Source organism: Pomacea canaliculata, linkage group LG5 (genome assembly GCF_003073045.1).
Source record: "Pomacea canaliculata isolate SZHN2017 linkage group LG5, ASM307304v1, whole genome shotgun sequence".
Taxonomy (NCBI): domain Eukaryota; kingdom Metazoa; phylum Mollusca; class Gastropoda; order Architaenioglossa; family Ampullariidae; genus Pomacea; species Pomacea canaliculata.
In genome coordinates, this window is record NC_037594.1 from 25,778,569 (window position 1) to 25,796,303 (window position 17,735).

At 38.0% G+C, this 17,735-nt stretch overlaps 1 protein-coding gene across 3 annotated transcripts in view; it reads left to right on the plus strand.

Moving 5' to 3' along the window:
* The window catches only part of LOC112563712 (serine/threonine-protein kinase OSR1-like), a 23,718-nt gene continuing 5,983 nt past the window's right edge, over positions 1 to 17,735 (plus strand). Inside the window, exons 1-18 of one of the 3 annotated variants that reach the window (XM_025237976.1) lie at positions 2 to 225; positions 3,993 to 4,285; positions 5,524 to 5,636; positions 6,264 to 6,372; positions 6,664 to 6,805; positions 7,574 to 7,629; positions 8,122 to 8,231; positions 8,491 to 8,592; positions 9,801 to 9,934; positions 10,486 to 10,534; positions 10,995 to 11,054; positions 11,774 to 11,896; positions 12,681 to 12,710; positions 14,022 to 14,225; positions 14,878 to 14,909; positions 15,400 to 15,452; positions 15,625 to 15,693; positions 16,769 to 16,830. In XM_025237976.1, coding sequence (XP_025093761.1) covers positions 4,222 to 4,285; positions 5,524 to 5,636; positions 6,264 to 6,372; positions 6,664 to 6,805; positions 7,574 to 7,629; positions 8,122 to 8,231; positions 8,491 to 8,592; positions 9,801 to 9,934; positions 10,486 to 10,534; positions 10,995 to 11,054; positions 11,774 to 11,896; positions 12,681 to 12,710; positions 14,022 to 14,225; positions 14,878 to 14,909; positions 15,400 to 15,452; positions 15,625 to 15,693; positions 16,769 to 16,830 — 1,512 coding nt within the window. In that variant the 5' untranslated portion in view covers positions 2 to 225; positions 3,993 to 4,221. Of the gene's footprint in view, positions 226 to 3,992; positions 4,286 to 5,523; positions 5,637 to 6,263; positions 6,373 to 6,663; positions 6,806 to 7,573; positions 7,630 to 8,121; positions 8,232 to 8,490; positions 8,593 to 9,800; positions 9,935 to 10,485; positions 10,535 to 10,994; positions 11,055 to 11,773; positions 11,897 to 12,680; positions 12,711 to 14,021; positions 14,226 to 14,877; positions 14,910 to 15,399; positions 15,453 to 15,624; positions 15,694 to 16,768; positions 16,831 to 17,735 lie in introns of all 3 variants that reach the window. The other 2 variants (XM_025237977.1, XM_025237978.1) reach the window with 2 other exon arrangements.

Genomic DNA, 17,735 nt, shown 5'->3' on the forward strand with positions numbered 1-17,735 from the left:
CAGACTTGGCCACGTCTGTCGACCGTCAACAAGACCAGAGATTGTCTGCCGGCATGTTGGTGTCGCTCATATGCCGAGATCCATCTGGCACACAAGAGGATGACATGGCAGTCACGCAAAAGATGGTTGACACTGTATGTGTGGATGCATTAACTGTTTCTTCCTACGCACGCGCATCAGTGTATTTGCACGTGTCTGGTCATCTGACTGTGAAGCTGTAGTGCGGTGAGTAGCGCGTTCGTCTGTTGTTATGCATGTGTGCGTGTGTGTGTGCGTGCATGTAATGGAGAATATGTGTTGGAGATAACGTTGCATCTTGTGTTCGGGTGAGCATGATGATGATGAACATACTGCTCTTGTCTGATAATTCAAGACGGTTGATTTACTGATCCCCCCCCCCCACACACACACACACGCAAACACACACACACAAACAGATAATGAACAAAGTTCAACCAAACAAAAAGTACTTTTAAGAATCAAGCAGGTAAAAGGTTCAAGAAACAGGATACCAGCGATACAAATGTCATTTATAGATAGCTTCAACCCTGACTGTTCTACCCCACCGCTTTTTGTTTTTGTTTTTATTGTTTTAATCAACATACGAAACGGAAGTTATTTCTCGGCTTTAGGATGCATGCGGGATCAGTCGATAGTTGAGGCTCCACGCAGTTGAAGAGGACACCCACTGAGAAGCCCGTCAATGTTGAATTTAATAAGTGTTTTTTAGGGGTTGGAGTATTTCATGTATTATGGGAAGATATGAAGCGCAAGCACACACACACAAGCACATGTGCGCATACCATCGTGAGCCTGTTCATTAGAGTGTGTCCTCACAGATGTAAAGACATGTAATCCTTGCAGCTGTATATTAAATTTAGCTCGTACAGCTGTAAATGCGGACTTGATCTGTATCTGTATACAATACAGTCCTTGTGTCCGTATTCGGTTGTGTGTATATCTATAGATATTTATGAACCTTTATAAATATAAATGTGTACCTGTTTAATATTGACAAATAGTCCATACAGCTGCATGCATCACGTGTTGTCCATACAGCTGTATACGCCTACAGCTGTATGTGCTCTAGAGTCCGGTACCTTCCCCTCCCACCCATCGGCGACAATGTTCTCTACATGGGCCTCTGGGATGTTTAACTCATCTATGATGTCGTCTACTACTTTAGAGCCCGCTGTATGTAGACATTTATTCAGTCTACTGAATGGGTTCAGAAGGGTAGGTGAACAGTGTCCAGGACTCCGGTCATTGCTCATTCTGTTTCGATTTGGTGCAAGCTACTTCCCTTCTGGGCCCACTCCACATAGAGCTGATTGCTACTTGTCTACTGGTAAATGAGTCAATAAAATTTATGTAATGAATAAGTTAAGATCAATCCTAAAAGAAATTATGAGGACTCGAGCAGGCAAAATGGTATATGATGTTTTCACGGGGCAAAATGGCGTATCTTGAAATTTCTTTGCTTCAGACTGCATTTTACGGCCTTATACAATGACAGCCTCATTTGCTAGTACAATTACTTTTATTAGAAAATAATCATTCAACAACAGCCTGCGTTAGGGCGCCGATCCCCTACAATCCTACATAGTCAAAAATTCCCGTATAACCTGACTCCTTACCAGCTGGACTGCTAATTAATCGCCGATTGTTCAGTTTTTCTTTCTCATATAACACAGTTTTATATTTACTTTTACTTATCTTTTATCTGTGTCCATTTATTCAAGCTTTATATGGGTGAACTTCTAATTGTGTATAAAGTTATTCATACCCCTCAAGGGGGTGATGTGATGTGATGTGATCCTCCTGCTCCCTCCAGCTGAACACAACTCACCACAGAGCAGCTGCTTCGGAAGACGACTATCACAGCCTGTCTAGCCTATCTAGCTTGTGATCTGTCAGCAGAAGACTTGCTAATACAGACACACCTCCCGACTTCTGTGTAGGAGAACTCATCCTGCCAATGGATGTAAAGCAGACAGTAGAGGCAGCTCTGATGAAGCTGGTTCATCTGCTTGGCGTGTCTGGTGTAGATGCTCCAGGTCAGACTGGTGTAGAGAGGAGAGAACTCCTCAGTCAGACTTTCAGCATGATGAGACCACTACACTCCCACAGGCTTCTGCAAAGTCTGCCACCAGCATCACTCGCTTTGACGACTCCGTTGTCGATCGCCACACCTTTGTTTGAGAGAGTGCTGCCCAGACAGGTGAAGTGCTCAACTGCATTAAAAGTTTCATCTATTCATTTCGATGTGAGACTTCTGGTAAGGATTGCCATCATCAGGCCGACTATGTTTTAATTGTCACATGCCACTGACAGACGGTTCATCTTAGTGTGCATCTCGCACTTTAGTGACTGGCATTTAGGTATAGCCATCAGCAAACAGTGGATCCCTGATGATATTGACCTCTGGTCGCTGTCAGTATCGTAAACTGAACAATTTGCCATTCATTCAGTATCTGATCTCCAGACGGAGGGCATCCGTCTTCATGACAAAGAATGTCATCATCATCATTTCTTAGTTCATTGATGTTTTCAAATGTGTCCGACCTTTACATTGTTTTCCCAGTTTATATTCAATGAATTATTACAGACGCTGTTTCAAAATGGCAGACAACCGTCCATCTGCTGGTTATGACACAACAGTATTGGAATACAGAGCTTTTAAAAACGATAACCCAAAACACTTCTGGTAATGAACATTCCCTATACAGTATAGTTTTCATCGGTTCCTCGAAGAATTGCTTCACATTTATACCTATATATACGCATATCAGATTACTAACCACAAATCGTGTAAAAGTCGTTCTTGTGCCAATTGCATGCCCTCGTGGTTAAGTATTGCGATCAATCGTGATCCTACATTAATGTGGTCCTTAATAAGGCACATAATCTTGATAATTAAATTTTGTGGAGAGTGTAAAAAAAAATCGACGTTTTCGCTGATCACGTGATACTCAAAATATTCTGCTGGTGATTCTTCGTCTTCCATGTTATTATTTTACATCACAGAAGTCGTAATTTTGTTTATTTCTGACAAATCAGTCCACGTTTTCTTTGCCTTTGCCTAGTCATGTACAAAACAAAATAGAGCAGTTGGGGGAGGGGATCGGCGGTTTTTTTGGTTGTTGTCAAGTCGCGTTTATCATTTTCTTCTACTTTGTTATATGGTATTGGTTCTAATCATTTTGTTTATAACTCGTTTGACAGTTGATACAGTTTGTCTTTATGTGAATGAAATATGGATCAGAATTAGCTATATATATATATGATGCTTTGGAGATGATCTCCAATTGTAAAATGATTTTGTTAACTTAAATTTCACTTGTTGACAACCTGTTGAAATATTAAACAAAGATATGTTACATTGTTTTGGAAAAGCTGATCGAATTTCTTTGATCAGTTTAATTTTTCATCATGCATGTCGATCTTTTAATTTGCTGATTGTTACTAATTTCGAAGGAATAGTCTAATCACGAACGTGTAAGGTGGATTGCTGTCTGCCGAGACCAACGCTTACCTTCATGCGAAGGTCTCCGTTGCTAGTCTCAGCGAGCCTAAACAATGAATGTGACTAAACCGGAAGCTTTGTATCCACCAGCCTCGTTTTACAGTTACACCTGTAACTGAAAAAAAAAAAAAAAAAAATCGTCTGCCAGCAGTCCAGTAATACAAGTTCGTAGTCTAATTGTAATACAATACAACAAATTTCAAAATTTATTAACCTATGAAAGCAATAATTTTGAACTATCGTAGATTAAAAAATGATCGACATTTAATTTGTAGTTTGTACCACACAGAAAATACTTCGAAATTATATATAATTTCTTTAAAACTTCTGTTCCTCTTTAGCAATTAATAATGATAAACTTGGAATCTTAATTGTTTTAATAATAATTATTATTTTAATAATCTGTGCCATACAATTCTGCCAGTGTTCAATCAGCTTGCAGTGCCTATATAGTATTGTGTTACAGATCGAGGAAGTAAACTGTTTTCAAGTTTCTGCTCCCAGTTCGTAGATATCATCAAGCAGTGAAATCTCGTCCACTTGCTGCGTTGTTGTAGACACGAAGTTGTACTACACACGTCCCGAGTCGCTGTACCCAGGAACTAATATCCTGTACACATCCGAGCTCTACCTGTGGTCCGCCTGGTGCCCGAGGCCGAGTCTCGCCCAAGTCGCGATCTCACGGTGCTTTCAAAATGGCGACAGAAGGAGGCCCTTGGCCTAACACGAAGGACGACTATGAACTCCAGGATGTTATTGGTGAGTTTAATCCATAACACCGACATGATGACGTGTTTTATAGGCTGTCCTTTAGTGTTGCTTACTGTTAGAGATGCGCTAGAAGGGAAAGATAGATGTAATCCCATTCATTGGTGATCGGCACTTTTTTCTCCCTTTTTTTTTTCGGTACTGGGCAGTCTTGATGACTTGTTTGGATGAATTTATGAAATTCATTTCGGTTACAATTGTAAGCCTAAATCTGTCAACTCAGATTAATGGAGCCTTACATTCTTTGAGATATTCTTGGACAGAGAAGACTAATTCGGTGGTGCTAGAGACAAAGACATGTCCTAAAAAGTTGCCGGTAGCCGGTTTGACATGTGGACCTGTATGTGTATGTGACGTACCGGTGTACTATTCCTAGCGAATTGGATAGCATTTTCAGACCAACATTGATAGACATTTTTTTTTTATCAAAAGAAAGGTAGAATATTTAGGTTGTTATTCGTTTATCTAGCGTGCTACTGGGAATTCGTGATTCTGATTTTCTACCGATTTAAAGAAACAGGAACTGAAACAGATGCCGAACCAGAAAGTCATGAGTCAATAATTACATGGTTTCTGTATAAAAGATTTTTGTAAATGGGATTATGAACCTTTTGATTTAAATGAGGGGAAAGAAAACACAGGCCGAACAAAATAGTGATTTATGTTATAATATAACTTATTACTATTCATAAGATATGCAAGAAAAATATACAAAATACTGTAGGCTGTCCACATACTTTCGTTTTTCACTGTTTCCATTCATGTTTGAGTAATAGTGGAATAGTAGCAAAGTAAACTGATTTGCACTAGCATAAATGAAAGTAGTTTTGTAACTGTAACTTCTCTTTTTCGAACACTACACAGTTAAACAATGACATGTTATTAAATTTTTAGAGTACAATTTGAAAAATTACTTTGGTTTCTTTTTTGAAAAATCTGTAATGGTGTTGACTAGTCCAGTTACAATTAACATTTGATAATTTTAGATATGCATGCTGTAGTTTAGTAGTTTGTAATTGACATGCAATGTGCAAGTGGGAGGTTGCCTTGGCAGTGGCATAAGCATAAGTAATGAGATAGGTTTTCCTTTTAATTGGTAACTTAAGGGTCAATCATCCATGATAAATTCATCCTTCTGCCAATTTTGTCTATTCTTGCATACACACCGTACACTTGGTCTTTCCCATACCCTTTTCTTCTAAGTGTTTGTACAACTGTGATGATTGAAGGTGCTGGAGCGACAGCTGTTGTTCAGGCAGCCTTGTGTAAACCAAGAAAGGAACGCTGTGCTATCAAGCGCATTAACCTGGAAAAGTGCAACACAACTGTAGAGGAGCTTCTGGTGGGTGTTCCTGCTCTTGATAAAGGGGGGTGGGTGATTTGAGATCATTGTTTTGCGCTAGCAGTTTTGTTTGAATGCAGAAACAAATACATACAAGAAGTGACAAAGCACTAGTGACAATGAATTCCATTCCACATGTGACAATGAATTCCATTGTATACAGTAACCTATATACAAGGGCAAGAAAAGGACAGAAGGAAGAGGGTAAATGGTTTTTAAAAAACATAAAATAGATGAAAGTGAAACAAAAAAAGTTGAAGGCTGAATACTCAGAAATAAGGAAAATGGTATAGCTAGGGGAATGCTTATTGTGTAGTTTGCCTGTTTATTTATTAATATGTATTGAAATTCACTTTTTCAAATGTTCAAATTGTACATCTTTGCAGCTGTGAGACAAATTTCACTGAGCTTAATAACCTTATAAATCAGTGTATCGATTGATGCCTGATAAAAAAGGCAACAATAAGAACATAGAATAAATGCAGTTTTGTCACATGTCAGTGCTCATGGAAATGTTGCCGTAGAAAGCACCTGAATGTCTAGTTTACCTGAGACTTTTGTTGTCATTAGTTTTGATTCCATTCACTATAGGCACACATAAATTGAATGATTCTTGCTTGTAAACAGAAAGAAATCCAGGCAATGAGCCAATGTAAACATGAGAATGTAGTGTGCTACTACACATCATTTGTTGTCAAGGAAGAGCTGTGGGTAGTCATGAAACTCTGCAGTGGAGGTGAGTTGGCATGGCACATAACAGTGGGCTAAAATATCATGAGCAAATAATGAGTAAAAAATAAATCAGCTGGAAGCAAACTGCTCAAAGTTTTATTATTATTCTGTTCACTGTTTCATTGTCGCTGCCCCACGTGCCGACCGGCATAACGGGCAGTAAGTAAGTAAGTCACTGTTTCATACACGTGGCAAACATTTTGGATTAAAGTGGATGAATATGTAAAATGTAACAAATTGTAAGTCATTGCAAGCGTACTGACATAATTATGCAGGGACAAATATACTTGTTCAGGCTCCATGCTAGACATTATCAAAGCAAGAATGCGGAGTGGCAACTTCAGGAATGGGGTGCTGGATGAAGCAACCATTGCTACTGTCCTTAAAGAGGTCTTAAAAGGATTGGAATACTTTCACAACAATGGACAAATTCACAGGTAAATGACATGTTTTCTTGTTTGTAAACATGGAAAACTAAAGAGACAAATTTATTGCAGGCCTTTTGTTGACGTCAGAGAAAAACGTGATAGTAGTCCTCAGGTTTTTTTTTCCTCCTCTGAATGCTAACCATTAAGCAGGTCATTTAAAAAAAAAGCACCTGAGTGGCTGACTAAGCTTATATCTTTTCTGTCCTTAATTTTATTTCCTTTTGTATTTGATACAAGACTTACCTACACACCCATCTGTTTTTAAAGTATATTTACACTGCAGTTTAAACATTCTTCTCCCTGCCACCCTAGCAATGACATGAACCATTCAAATGAACTACATTTCTCTTGATGTATATGAGCTATCTCTCTTCACTTCTGATTATAAGAGGCGAAATCTTGAAGACATGCATGGAAAGATGTCAATACTATGATGCTTATGTCATCAAAGCTACAGGGATCTGGGAACATGTTAATGGTTGTGGGCATGTTGTGTCATTTCATTCTGCACATATGTTTGATATTTGATTGCTGTTGTGTGTGCACGCGCATGTGAACATCTTCAGAATGTTTTTCATCATATTTTGAGAATTAGTTTTATGATATTTATCAGTCATGTGGAAAATAACACTTGGGTTGATCTTTAAATAAGACTGATAGCCTTAACAAGTATAACTGCTTTTTTCACACTTAGCAGTATAGCAATCATGACTGTATCAAATTCTAGGACATTCTGGAATTGTTTTTCCTTATGTCCTCATTGTTTTAATTTTTCAGAGATATCAAAGCTGGCAATGTATTGCTTGGAGATGATGGGTCTGTATATGTCGCAGGTGAGCGAGAAATACTTATGGATATGTCATGTTAAGGGACAAGACTGCTTCAAATTACCCAGTTCTGAAAGCTGTTCAAAGAATTTATAATATATTAAATTTGTTAACTAATAATGCCTGAATGTAATGTCTTGTCTACTCTTGTAACTGTTATAAAAAGAACTATAGTGCTCTGTAATAATTGTTCTCCATAATAACTGCATTTATTGAGGGCTTCATGGGATATGTAGCAATGCTGCTGAACAGCTGTTGCATATGTCACACAGTCTTAAGAATGTTGAAAATCCAGAAATTACTTATTCATACTGCCATAGTTGCTAATTATGGGAATAAAAATTATGGTTTATTAGGGTGAGTTTGTGTCCTGAAATGACAAACTCGTGACTAATTACTTTTTAGCACCCAAGCTTTATATGAAGATGAGCACAGTGCAGCAGGGTTTAATAAAAATGAGTAGTCCTCTGTGTTAAAGAAAAGATGTGCTTTCTGCAGATTTTGGTGTAAGTGCATGGCTGGCAACTGGTAAAGACATGACTCGGGATGCTGTGAGACATACGTTTGTTGGCACACCTTGCTGGATGGCACCGGAAGTTATGGAACAGGTAAAGGATAGACTGCCCAGTAGATGGGGTAATAGGGAAACAGTTGGGATAATTTAAACTTGAATATAAAAAGATCATCATATCAAGCATTTCTTGTTTTGTTACCATTGCAAGTACTCATATCTTGTTTTTGTGCAATAGTAGATATAACTGGATCCATGGATGACTTTGTGTACAAAAGATATTCATTTCTATCGTTCTTTTTCATCATATTTGAAGCTGCACTGGTTTTACTAATAATGTTAATATACCATTTCAGGTTACAGGTTATGACTTCAAAGCTGATATTTGGAGTTTTGGTATCACAGCCATTGAATTGGCAACTGGTACTGCTCCCTACCACAAGTACCCTCCCATGAAGGTGACATTGTGCAGTGCATGTCTGTATAGAGCATTCATGTTAGGCTTCTTTGTCCTGCTCTTTTCTCCTTTCTGTCGTTTGCGCATTGAGCCAACTATAAGTGCTGGTTCATCTCGTAGGAAGGAGACTACTACAGTTATCAGTATTTCAGTTACTTTTTAAGTGCCTTGCTCTCAAACTGTTGATGTTTAAAATTTTTTACTTTAGGTGAGAAAGTTCTTAAATATAAGATATTTTTTTAACTCAGTTTAATTTAGCACTTTTATAATACAGTTTAATAACCAAAACACAGGTTGCACTCTCTGTGCTGACCAACAATTTAAAAACACTAGCTGAAAAGAAAACATTCTATGATGCACAAAACACTCAGCCACTGTGCCACAGGCTAAAAAATACTCAGGTAATGAAAATTAAGGAATTTAGTATTGAAGAATGCATTTGACTAATTATAATATAAAAATGAATTTCATTGATGCATAATGCTAGCAATGTAACTACCAAAACAAATAAGTCTGGTAAAGTAATTTTTTTTAAAACCAATAGCTTTTAGTCAACATTTAAATTCTGCCTTTGATTCAAAATTTTGTATATATAGTGTGGAAGAGAGTCCTATTGTCTAGAAGTACAGAAAGAAAGGGAAGTGGATAGAATGAGAGAGTCAGATGAGGAGTGGAGGTGTCTGGAGTGTGAACAGACAAGAAATCAGAAAAATAGACATGAGAAGAGTCGGCGACGAATCCACAGCAGAAAGAGTTAGGAGATTTATAGGATTATAGTCAATTCTTGTTTTAAATAGTAGTGAAGAAATCGTAGCAGAGAGTTGAACGCTTATAGACCTTGCTTTTAATTGGTAGCTAGTGAAGAGTGTGAAAAAGTGGTGTGGCTTGTTCAGATTTGTAAGTCTGGAGAACGAGATGAACAGCCAATTTCTGGACTTTCAGAAGCTTGTTAACTAGGTTCTGTGGACAGCCAGCAAGAAGAGAGTTGCGGTAGTTTAATTTGGGTGGAACTAAAGAACCATTGAGAATTAGAGTAGTTTGGACTGATAGAGTATGGCAAATAACCCTGATCTTTCAGATCTTAATTACGTTATTTTTAAGTTAATAAATAAATTAATAAAGTCATCCACTTTCACCTAAAGGAGAAAAAAGTTGTTTTAAAGCATTTTGTTATTGATGTATGATTCCTTTCTATCTTTACTTGGTTAGGTGCTGATGCTTACACTGCAAAATGACCCTCCGACTCTGGATACAAGCGCTGAGGATAAAGATCAGTATAAAGGTTATAGCAAAATTTTCCGCAAAATGATCAGCGAATGTCTCAAGAAGGAGCCTGAGAAAAGGTAAGCTACCCGATTCTTTCTAATAAAGCTTATGAAGAAAATTAGCCTGCTTTTTTTTTATTGATTGATGTTTTGTTTAACTGTAATATGTAATTACTTGTTTACTTTTTGTAGGTTGCAATTGTAACACATTGTCTTCCATTGTTTTTATTTATTACTGTTGGGCAGCATCTGGGCATTTCCAAGCAAGATGTTATGATGTTGAGGCCCCTGAGACTATTTGTAGGAAATAATTATCAATGTTGGGCTAATTTTATAGTCTCATGTGGTATATAATTACAAATATAGGGCACAAATATTTGATAGAGGTTCACTTGTCCGTGCTATGTACTTCTGTGTACCCTGTGAAGGGATCTGGTGCATTTCTTGCTTTGTTATGTTATTTGCAGGCTCTGTGCCCAGCCTTGAGATCTAGTGCTTGTATGCTTGTGTCTTATGTAAGTTTTTTAATAGGTGACTAAATTTTCAATTCCTGTCTCTATACCCTAATTTCTTCTGGGTTATACAGTTGGTCTAGTCCATTGGCAGTGATAATTAAATTCTGATTTCAGGCCAACTGCCAAACAGCTGTTGAAGCACGAGTTCTTCAAGAAAGCTAAGGTGATTGATTGCTGTATCATTAGTCTGCCTTCTATGATGCTTTTAATCATTTATAAATTCTGTGCATTGGTGTTTAAATATCAAACGACATTAAACAAGTTTAAATAGACTTATTTAGAAGGGGTGCACTGTTTTCGTCGGATTCAGGAATGGAATTCTTGGTCACCTAATGCACATACATGCGTGCGTGTGAATATGCATGTGAAGGAGAACTTGACCGGGGGTGGGGGTTGGTGTTTTACGCGGTGCCAGCAACTAAAGTTATATCAAGGCAAGGCAGCCCTGTAAACATATGCCGCGTGTACTTGACCAGGGGATATTGGAAGTTCTTTTTTCTTCATTGATCCATTCTGTCAGGTTTTGTTTGGAGAGGTCTTGTTCCTTGTATTTAACTGGTAATTGAGTGAGGGGTGGGGTTTTGCATTATTTGTGAGAAACCAACAGAGAGTTTGTTGTGCAGGACAAGGAATATTTGCGAAAGGCATTGATGTCTGAAGGGCCACCATTTAAAACGCAAAAGGTACAGAGCTGTTCATAAAGTACTAGCCCTTAAATACTATTCCTAGGTCCATTGCAATATTGTCTGTCATGTTAACCATCATGTAACAACCTCATCTTTACACTGTTTACAGTGCCTATATCGCTTTATACCTTCATCCATTGCTTTTGCAGTCTACTCTTGTACTTCATCTTTGTTTTCCAGTGTGCCTATACATATCTTACAGTCCATTATCTTGTTATCTTTCATTTATCATTACTAGCCTTTGTAGAGAGTGCGATCTATCTTGGTCGTGATGCTGCATGTTATAAGTTTATGTGATTATTATTATTAAAAGTACCCTGACAGATGAAAATAATCAATTTTTAAAAGAAACTTTACAGACTATATTCATATTAAAAATGTTTGGATTGAATTTATGTTGCAACATCCATTTCACTCAGAACTGTCACATTCACCATGTATGTATATATTAATAGATAAGTGAACTAAAAAAATTGTGCCTAAGCACACATTTTCACACTTTGACATCTTGCAGGTCTCCTAATAAAATCTAAAAACTCCTTCATTAACAATTTCATTTATTGAAATAAATACAGCCATAAAGAGGAGTAGGAAAATGTTGAAACAAAATCACAGATGCAAGAACGAACATTTACACTATTAGGCATTTGCTCTTGCCAGAACTTTCTCAGTGGCGGAGCTGTAGGCTTAAATGAGACAATGTGGGCTTGTGACAGGTGAAACGTGTGCCTGGCTCAAGTGGTCGTCTTCACAAGACACAAGATGGTGGATGGGAATGGTCAGATGAGGAGTTAGATGAGAACTCAGAAGAAGGACAAGCAGCTGTATCAATCGGCCGGGTGAGTGAGAGCAGCGGTGGACTTAGCTGTGGACTGCATTCACCTGTGCTTTGGTTGCTTGTGGCCATGTGCTTTTGTTTCTTTTCGGTGGACATTGTCACGTAGAAAGAACTTACTATTGTAACTAGTGTTGTACAGTTAGGAAGATTGCAGTGAGCTCTAGAGACCATGAGTGTAAACATGGTTGTATGCTTTCTCATAGAATGTAGAATACCAACAGCTTTCTTAAGAGCAACAGCCTTTTTCCTTATCATTTCTCTCAAAGTTTTGTCCTTATATAGCTATTGTAAACATTTAACAGCCAAAATTTAGTTGTCTAAATTACTATCTTCGAAAAAATAATAAAAAGTTTTTCAGAGTTTAGCAAAGATTGCAGTATATGTTCATGATGAACCTGCTCTTATTTTTAGATGTAATTAGGGCTTCAGTAATGGCTTACAATAACACATGAATGCATGTACAAAACTATTTCTAGCTGTCGACATTTCACGCTATTCCAATGTTTGCCTCCTTTCAGATGCTTCACCATAGTTGTTTTGCATTTTCACATGCTCATACTTTATGTTGCAAAGTTCCATACTTTCCAAACAGAACTGTAGTATTTAAAAAGAACACCAATACTAAACCCTGGGATTTTGCAGGATATTCAGGGATTGACTTTGATTTTTTTTTTTTTTAAATTGGTTATCCTATTAACTTTTGCTGTCTGGTGCGTGAACACATGCATGCCCCCTGGTGACGCTGCTCGCTCTATTTCATCGTTGGATGGCCTATTTCGTTGCAGTCTCCCAGGGTGAAAATTCCTCCAGAAGAGGTGAGTTTTGCAGCTTTGAGGAATTTAGGCAGACCTTTTGTCGTGCTGACCGTGACTGACCTCTGCTAGGCATCTTCACCAAGTCATGATGGTGTATATTGTGCACATGAACGATTGCACATCCAGCCCTTCCTTCAGCAATGAAGGAAGCCCCTCATTTTGCGATGATGCTTTGTGTTACCTTGACAAACTTTGAGACAGGGGGTTAGAGTAGTGGGTGAACTTGTTGACCAACTTTCTGTGTTAGAATTTTTTAACCTTAAAATGAAAAAAAATAATTTTGTTGGGTGGTGGCACTTATTGTATGCATACCTGCTTCATGTTTTAAGTTTCATGACACATTTTCATGACTCAAGATGTGCATTTTTATATAATACTGTCTTGATGCCTATGTAGGCTTGATAACAACATGTGGCTGATTATCTTGTCAAAATGGAGACATGCAGAAGGGAAGTATCTACCAGTCTGATGGCTTGTCAGAGGCCGAAAACATGTTTGGGCAATATTCTTGCATCTCTTGCAGTCGCACAAAAGGCTGTTGACATGTTCCTGTGGAATTCTCTGCAGACTTGCCGTAGTTCTTGCATCTATTTGTAGAACTTGTATCTTTTAAAATAAAAAGACCTTATTCATTTATATCCAGAGGATTACCCACAACCACCATTTCTCAATCTTTTTCTCTGTCTCTGTCTCTGGAACAAACTTAACCTCACACTGAAGCGTGTGTGTGCACAAATATACCACCACCAATCCCCCCCACCCCAAATGTGTTGTAGATAAGCATGAACTCTGTGGGTATTTGCTGTGTTTGCCTGCTCATTGTCACCGCCCTTCCCCATTCCAGTAGACTGTCAGCTGGGCAGAGTGCATTTTTTTTTTTGTTAAAATGATCAAAAAGACGTTATCTTGTTAAAAAGAAAATAGACTAAAATTTCAAAATTTGTCAAGGGGACAAGAGTTATTTAAAATAGTTTTAATATCATAGTATTGGCTGAGTCTGATATAAGAAAATTTCTATTTAATTCTGCAGTTAGTGTTACCATCCTCATGCTCTCTTGCACATAAAACGTGTGCTAGAGAGTAACACCAGATGGTTATATTTTATAAGATGGAAAAAGATTTGTGCACCAGTCCCCATTATGTGAACCTTTTCGGCTGGTAAAGTTTAACATGAAATTGTGATGGGTGATAATCTTGTTACGTTTAATCAGCAGTTGTAGTTTACTTGCTTAACTCAGCAGACCCTTAACTTCTACTTCTTGATAGGTCAGTTTTGATTCCTAGCATGCCAAGTAATCTTAATGTGTGCAGCTTCCAGATGGAAATCCCGATGTTGAAACTACAGAAGAGAGCCCAGAGGCAGCTGGTGAGACCTCATCTTCTCAGCCCCCACCTTCCTCTGCTTTGCCGGCAGCAGCTCCAGCCCCTGTGTTGGGTGCAAGTACTGATTCAGATATTTCAGCATCAACATCAGAACCATCTGTAGATGCTGCTGCAATAATTGGTGATGCAGAGGTAAGTCTTTGAAGGCAGCTAAAGCTTAGAGGAGGGAGGCAGAGGTAGGTCTTTGAAAACAGCTCAAGGTTCAGGTGTGTAGGTTTGGGGTTGGGAAAGGGGTGCATTTCCAGTAATCTGTTTGCAGAAAAGCAGCCAGCCTTTGTTGGCTTGGCTGGCTGTAAATTTGATAAATGAACTAATTTATTAAGTTTTGTTTACTACTCGTACACAGGCAGGTAAGCTACTGGAGAAAATGTGGATTTTGTCAAGTCAGTGTGCTTTCACTCACCTGGCTCGCTGTTGTTGTCACTGTCTAGTTTCACCATCCCTTCTACTTGTCTGCATGCCAGCCGCTTTAAGTTCTTAGAAGATCTGTGTACCTTCACCTTCACTTGTTGAAATGCTATGATTTTCTTGCAGTTTTTATCTCTCAGTAATTCTTTGTGATCTGAATAAAAAATATCCCTAACTTGTTCTCCTTTTTTTTTCCTATGGTTTCACACATTTGAACTTGATAAAAGGAAATATTGTCTAATTGTAATTATGCTTAAAGAAACTGGAGGTGTTGCAGTAATTTTTTTTTCCGGTGTCAGAATGTTCATTGCAATGTTTATTTTGAGACTGACTGTGATGCTGTTCCTGTCTGACCTAGTGTCTCTGTACATTGCAGAGCAAGTCGGTTAACCTTGTTTTAAGACTGAGGTGAGTACACCCCATACTTTCAATTGGATGCATGCTCTAGAACAGGGATGCTTAACCTATTGCCTGCAGGTCACATCCAGCCCGTTCATTTTAATCAGGCACAATTTAACTTCATTTTTAACGTCGTGATTCTGGCAAAACCCCCCATGTCGGGACCCTTGAGATTTTATATCATGCTTAGTGCAGCCCTCAGGCACCACTGCTCTAGAATCATACATTTTATGATATATTTAAAATGTATTGGTTTACTGTTGCCTTCATTTGTGTACTTTTCAGCATGATTAGATTTTGGATTAGCATATTAACAACTAAACTCCTGATGAAATGTGTTTTTGTATATAATATTTTTTTGTTCTGTTTGTATAATATGTTTGTTTTGAATCTATTTCATTATGTTTTGCTTGAGCACACTGAGTTTACTTTAAATTAAAGAAATGCACCATACAAATATTATTATAATTGTTATATGCTCCTTTTTTTTTTTTTTCAGGAATGAGAAACGAGAATTAAATGACATACGCTTTGATTTCAAGCCTGGGCAAGGTACTGTTCACGTGGTTTGATGGTATCATAAGTAAAATATTATTTTTATTATTATTATTTTTCTCTGAGGTTGTGGCTGCTGACTTTGGCTAGATGTGTTGTGCATATATCTGCCTGTTAAGATGTAAGTCTTAATATGTCTGGACAGTGACATGTTGCTTGCTTTTGGCAGACACTCCAGACAGCGTGTCCAGAGAGCTGGTAGAGGCCGGGTTGGTCAACGGTCGGGACATGATTGTTGGTGAGTGTCACTCCAGGCAGTAATGCTTAGCCTCCTTTATAAAGAATGCACAACATGTATTTTGTATCGGATAGAAGTGCTCCACAGCACTAGTTTCAGGATCAAGGCTCACTTAACCCAGTGATGGGGAAAACCCTATCCCACGTTAAACAAGTGATTTATCTATGTAAAAGTCTACAAAAGGAGAGTTGACCTACATACATTTACATACACTGTCCTTGACAGTGTGAACTGCTCTAAACTGTATCCTTTAGCAGTGCTTTTTGCTGAACTACAGGTAGTCCTCGACTTACGACGCTGATCCGTTCTTACGCGGCGTCGTAAACCGAATTTCGACGTGTCGGATCCTACGTTCATACTGTACCATAATAACAGTACAGTACTGCAAACACTTAGCCTTTCCAAACACCTATCCTAACACAGTACCCTACATAATTATCAATAAACATAAGTACAGTAAAATATTGTGCAGTACAGTACGCTTTGTTATCACTGTCGCTTTCATAGGAGCAGATCCTTTCACATGCTGAAGGATGCGATCTTTATCCTTGATAATTGTAGCGACAGTCTAACGACTAAGTCCTAAAGACCTGCCAATTTCTGTTGCTGTTTCCCCCTTCTCAGATTGCCTTATGATATCCACTTTCGCCTCCATGGTGATGGCCTTCCTTTTCTTTGATGCACTGACCTCAGTCGGAATGAGCGTCGTATAAAGCGTCGTAACCACGAAACGACGTAACTCGAGACCGTCGTAACTCGAGGACTACCTGTATTTCTGAATGTGTCAGGTTCTTCTATGCCTTTTTTTTTTCCACATGATTAGTCTTAGTTTTATTCCTTGTTACTCCTTGAGGAGCATAGGGCTGCATCAACTGATTAGAGTCTTGTTTATTTAAAAAAAACCCACCTAAAGTATTAGAAGGACTTTTGAGGTAGAGAGGCATGATTACTAGCATAAAGTTTACCCAGCTCATCATATACAGGTGTTATTTATTGTTGAGCCTTCCTAAAACCTTTTGTGTAGTTTTGAAAATGGTTGAAGACTGATACAAGTCTTATTTTGGAATGTTGACAGTGGCTGCAAACTTACAGAAGATAGTAGACAATCTCGAGTGCAAGAGCATCACATTTGCATTAGTAAGTATGTGACATTGGTTAGTAAGTTAAATTGATGTGTATGTTACATTGTTCACTATTTGCTTGTTAGTAGAAATGCTACATGATCTTAGTAGCTCAGAGGGAATGAAACCTCTCCTGAATGTCATATTAATTTTCCATGCAAAACTTAAAGTGGTTTCTCATTCTCTCAAGTCATAACAATGCTTGCCACTGATTTAGCAAAATGTAATCTGAAAAAGGTTTGTTTGTTTGAAACAGTAAAAACTGATTTTAGCAGTTTTTTCAAGAAGAAAATGTCAGAAGTAACATATTCATGTGTGCACACCTACAAGTGCACACTTGTAGTAGAGAGTTAATTGTGAGCAAACCTGGAAAAAATCTGGCAGATTTTCGTGAAAGAGTTTTTGTTCATAATCCTTGTAGAATCAGCGATTGATATTATAAATGATTTTAAAAAAAATAATCTAGCACTTTGACAAGGTTTTTTATTCATTATCTTTGTAAAAGCAATGATTGTTATTGTAAAACTGATTAACAGAAACAAATCCTACTAATTATCCTAATAAGATTTTTGAAAAAAAAATATTTCTCATATAGCATGATAATAGAGTTTGAGATTGGCGATGCGTAGGGAAAACGTACTGCAGCGGCAAAAGTGCCTCTAAAGGCTTACTCATTGTGAGAAAGTGATTAAGATGTAATTGACAGGAAGGGAACATGACTCAGGACTGATGTCTTCGAAAACAAAATTGTTCTTGTTTTTCTTTAAAGCTCAATCGCTTTCTCACAATGAGTAAGCCTTGAGTAAGCCTAGAGGGATGCCGTTGCAGTACAAGTTTTCCCTACACGTTGCAGATCTCAAACTCTCTATTAGTTAAAGAGCTACGATAACCCTTGAGTAAGTGCCGGTGGGAGTGGGGTCC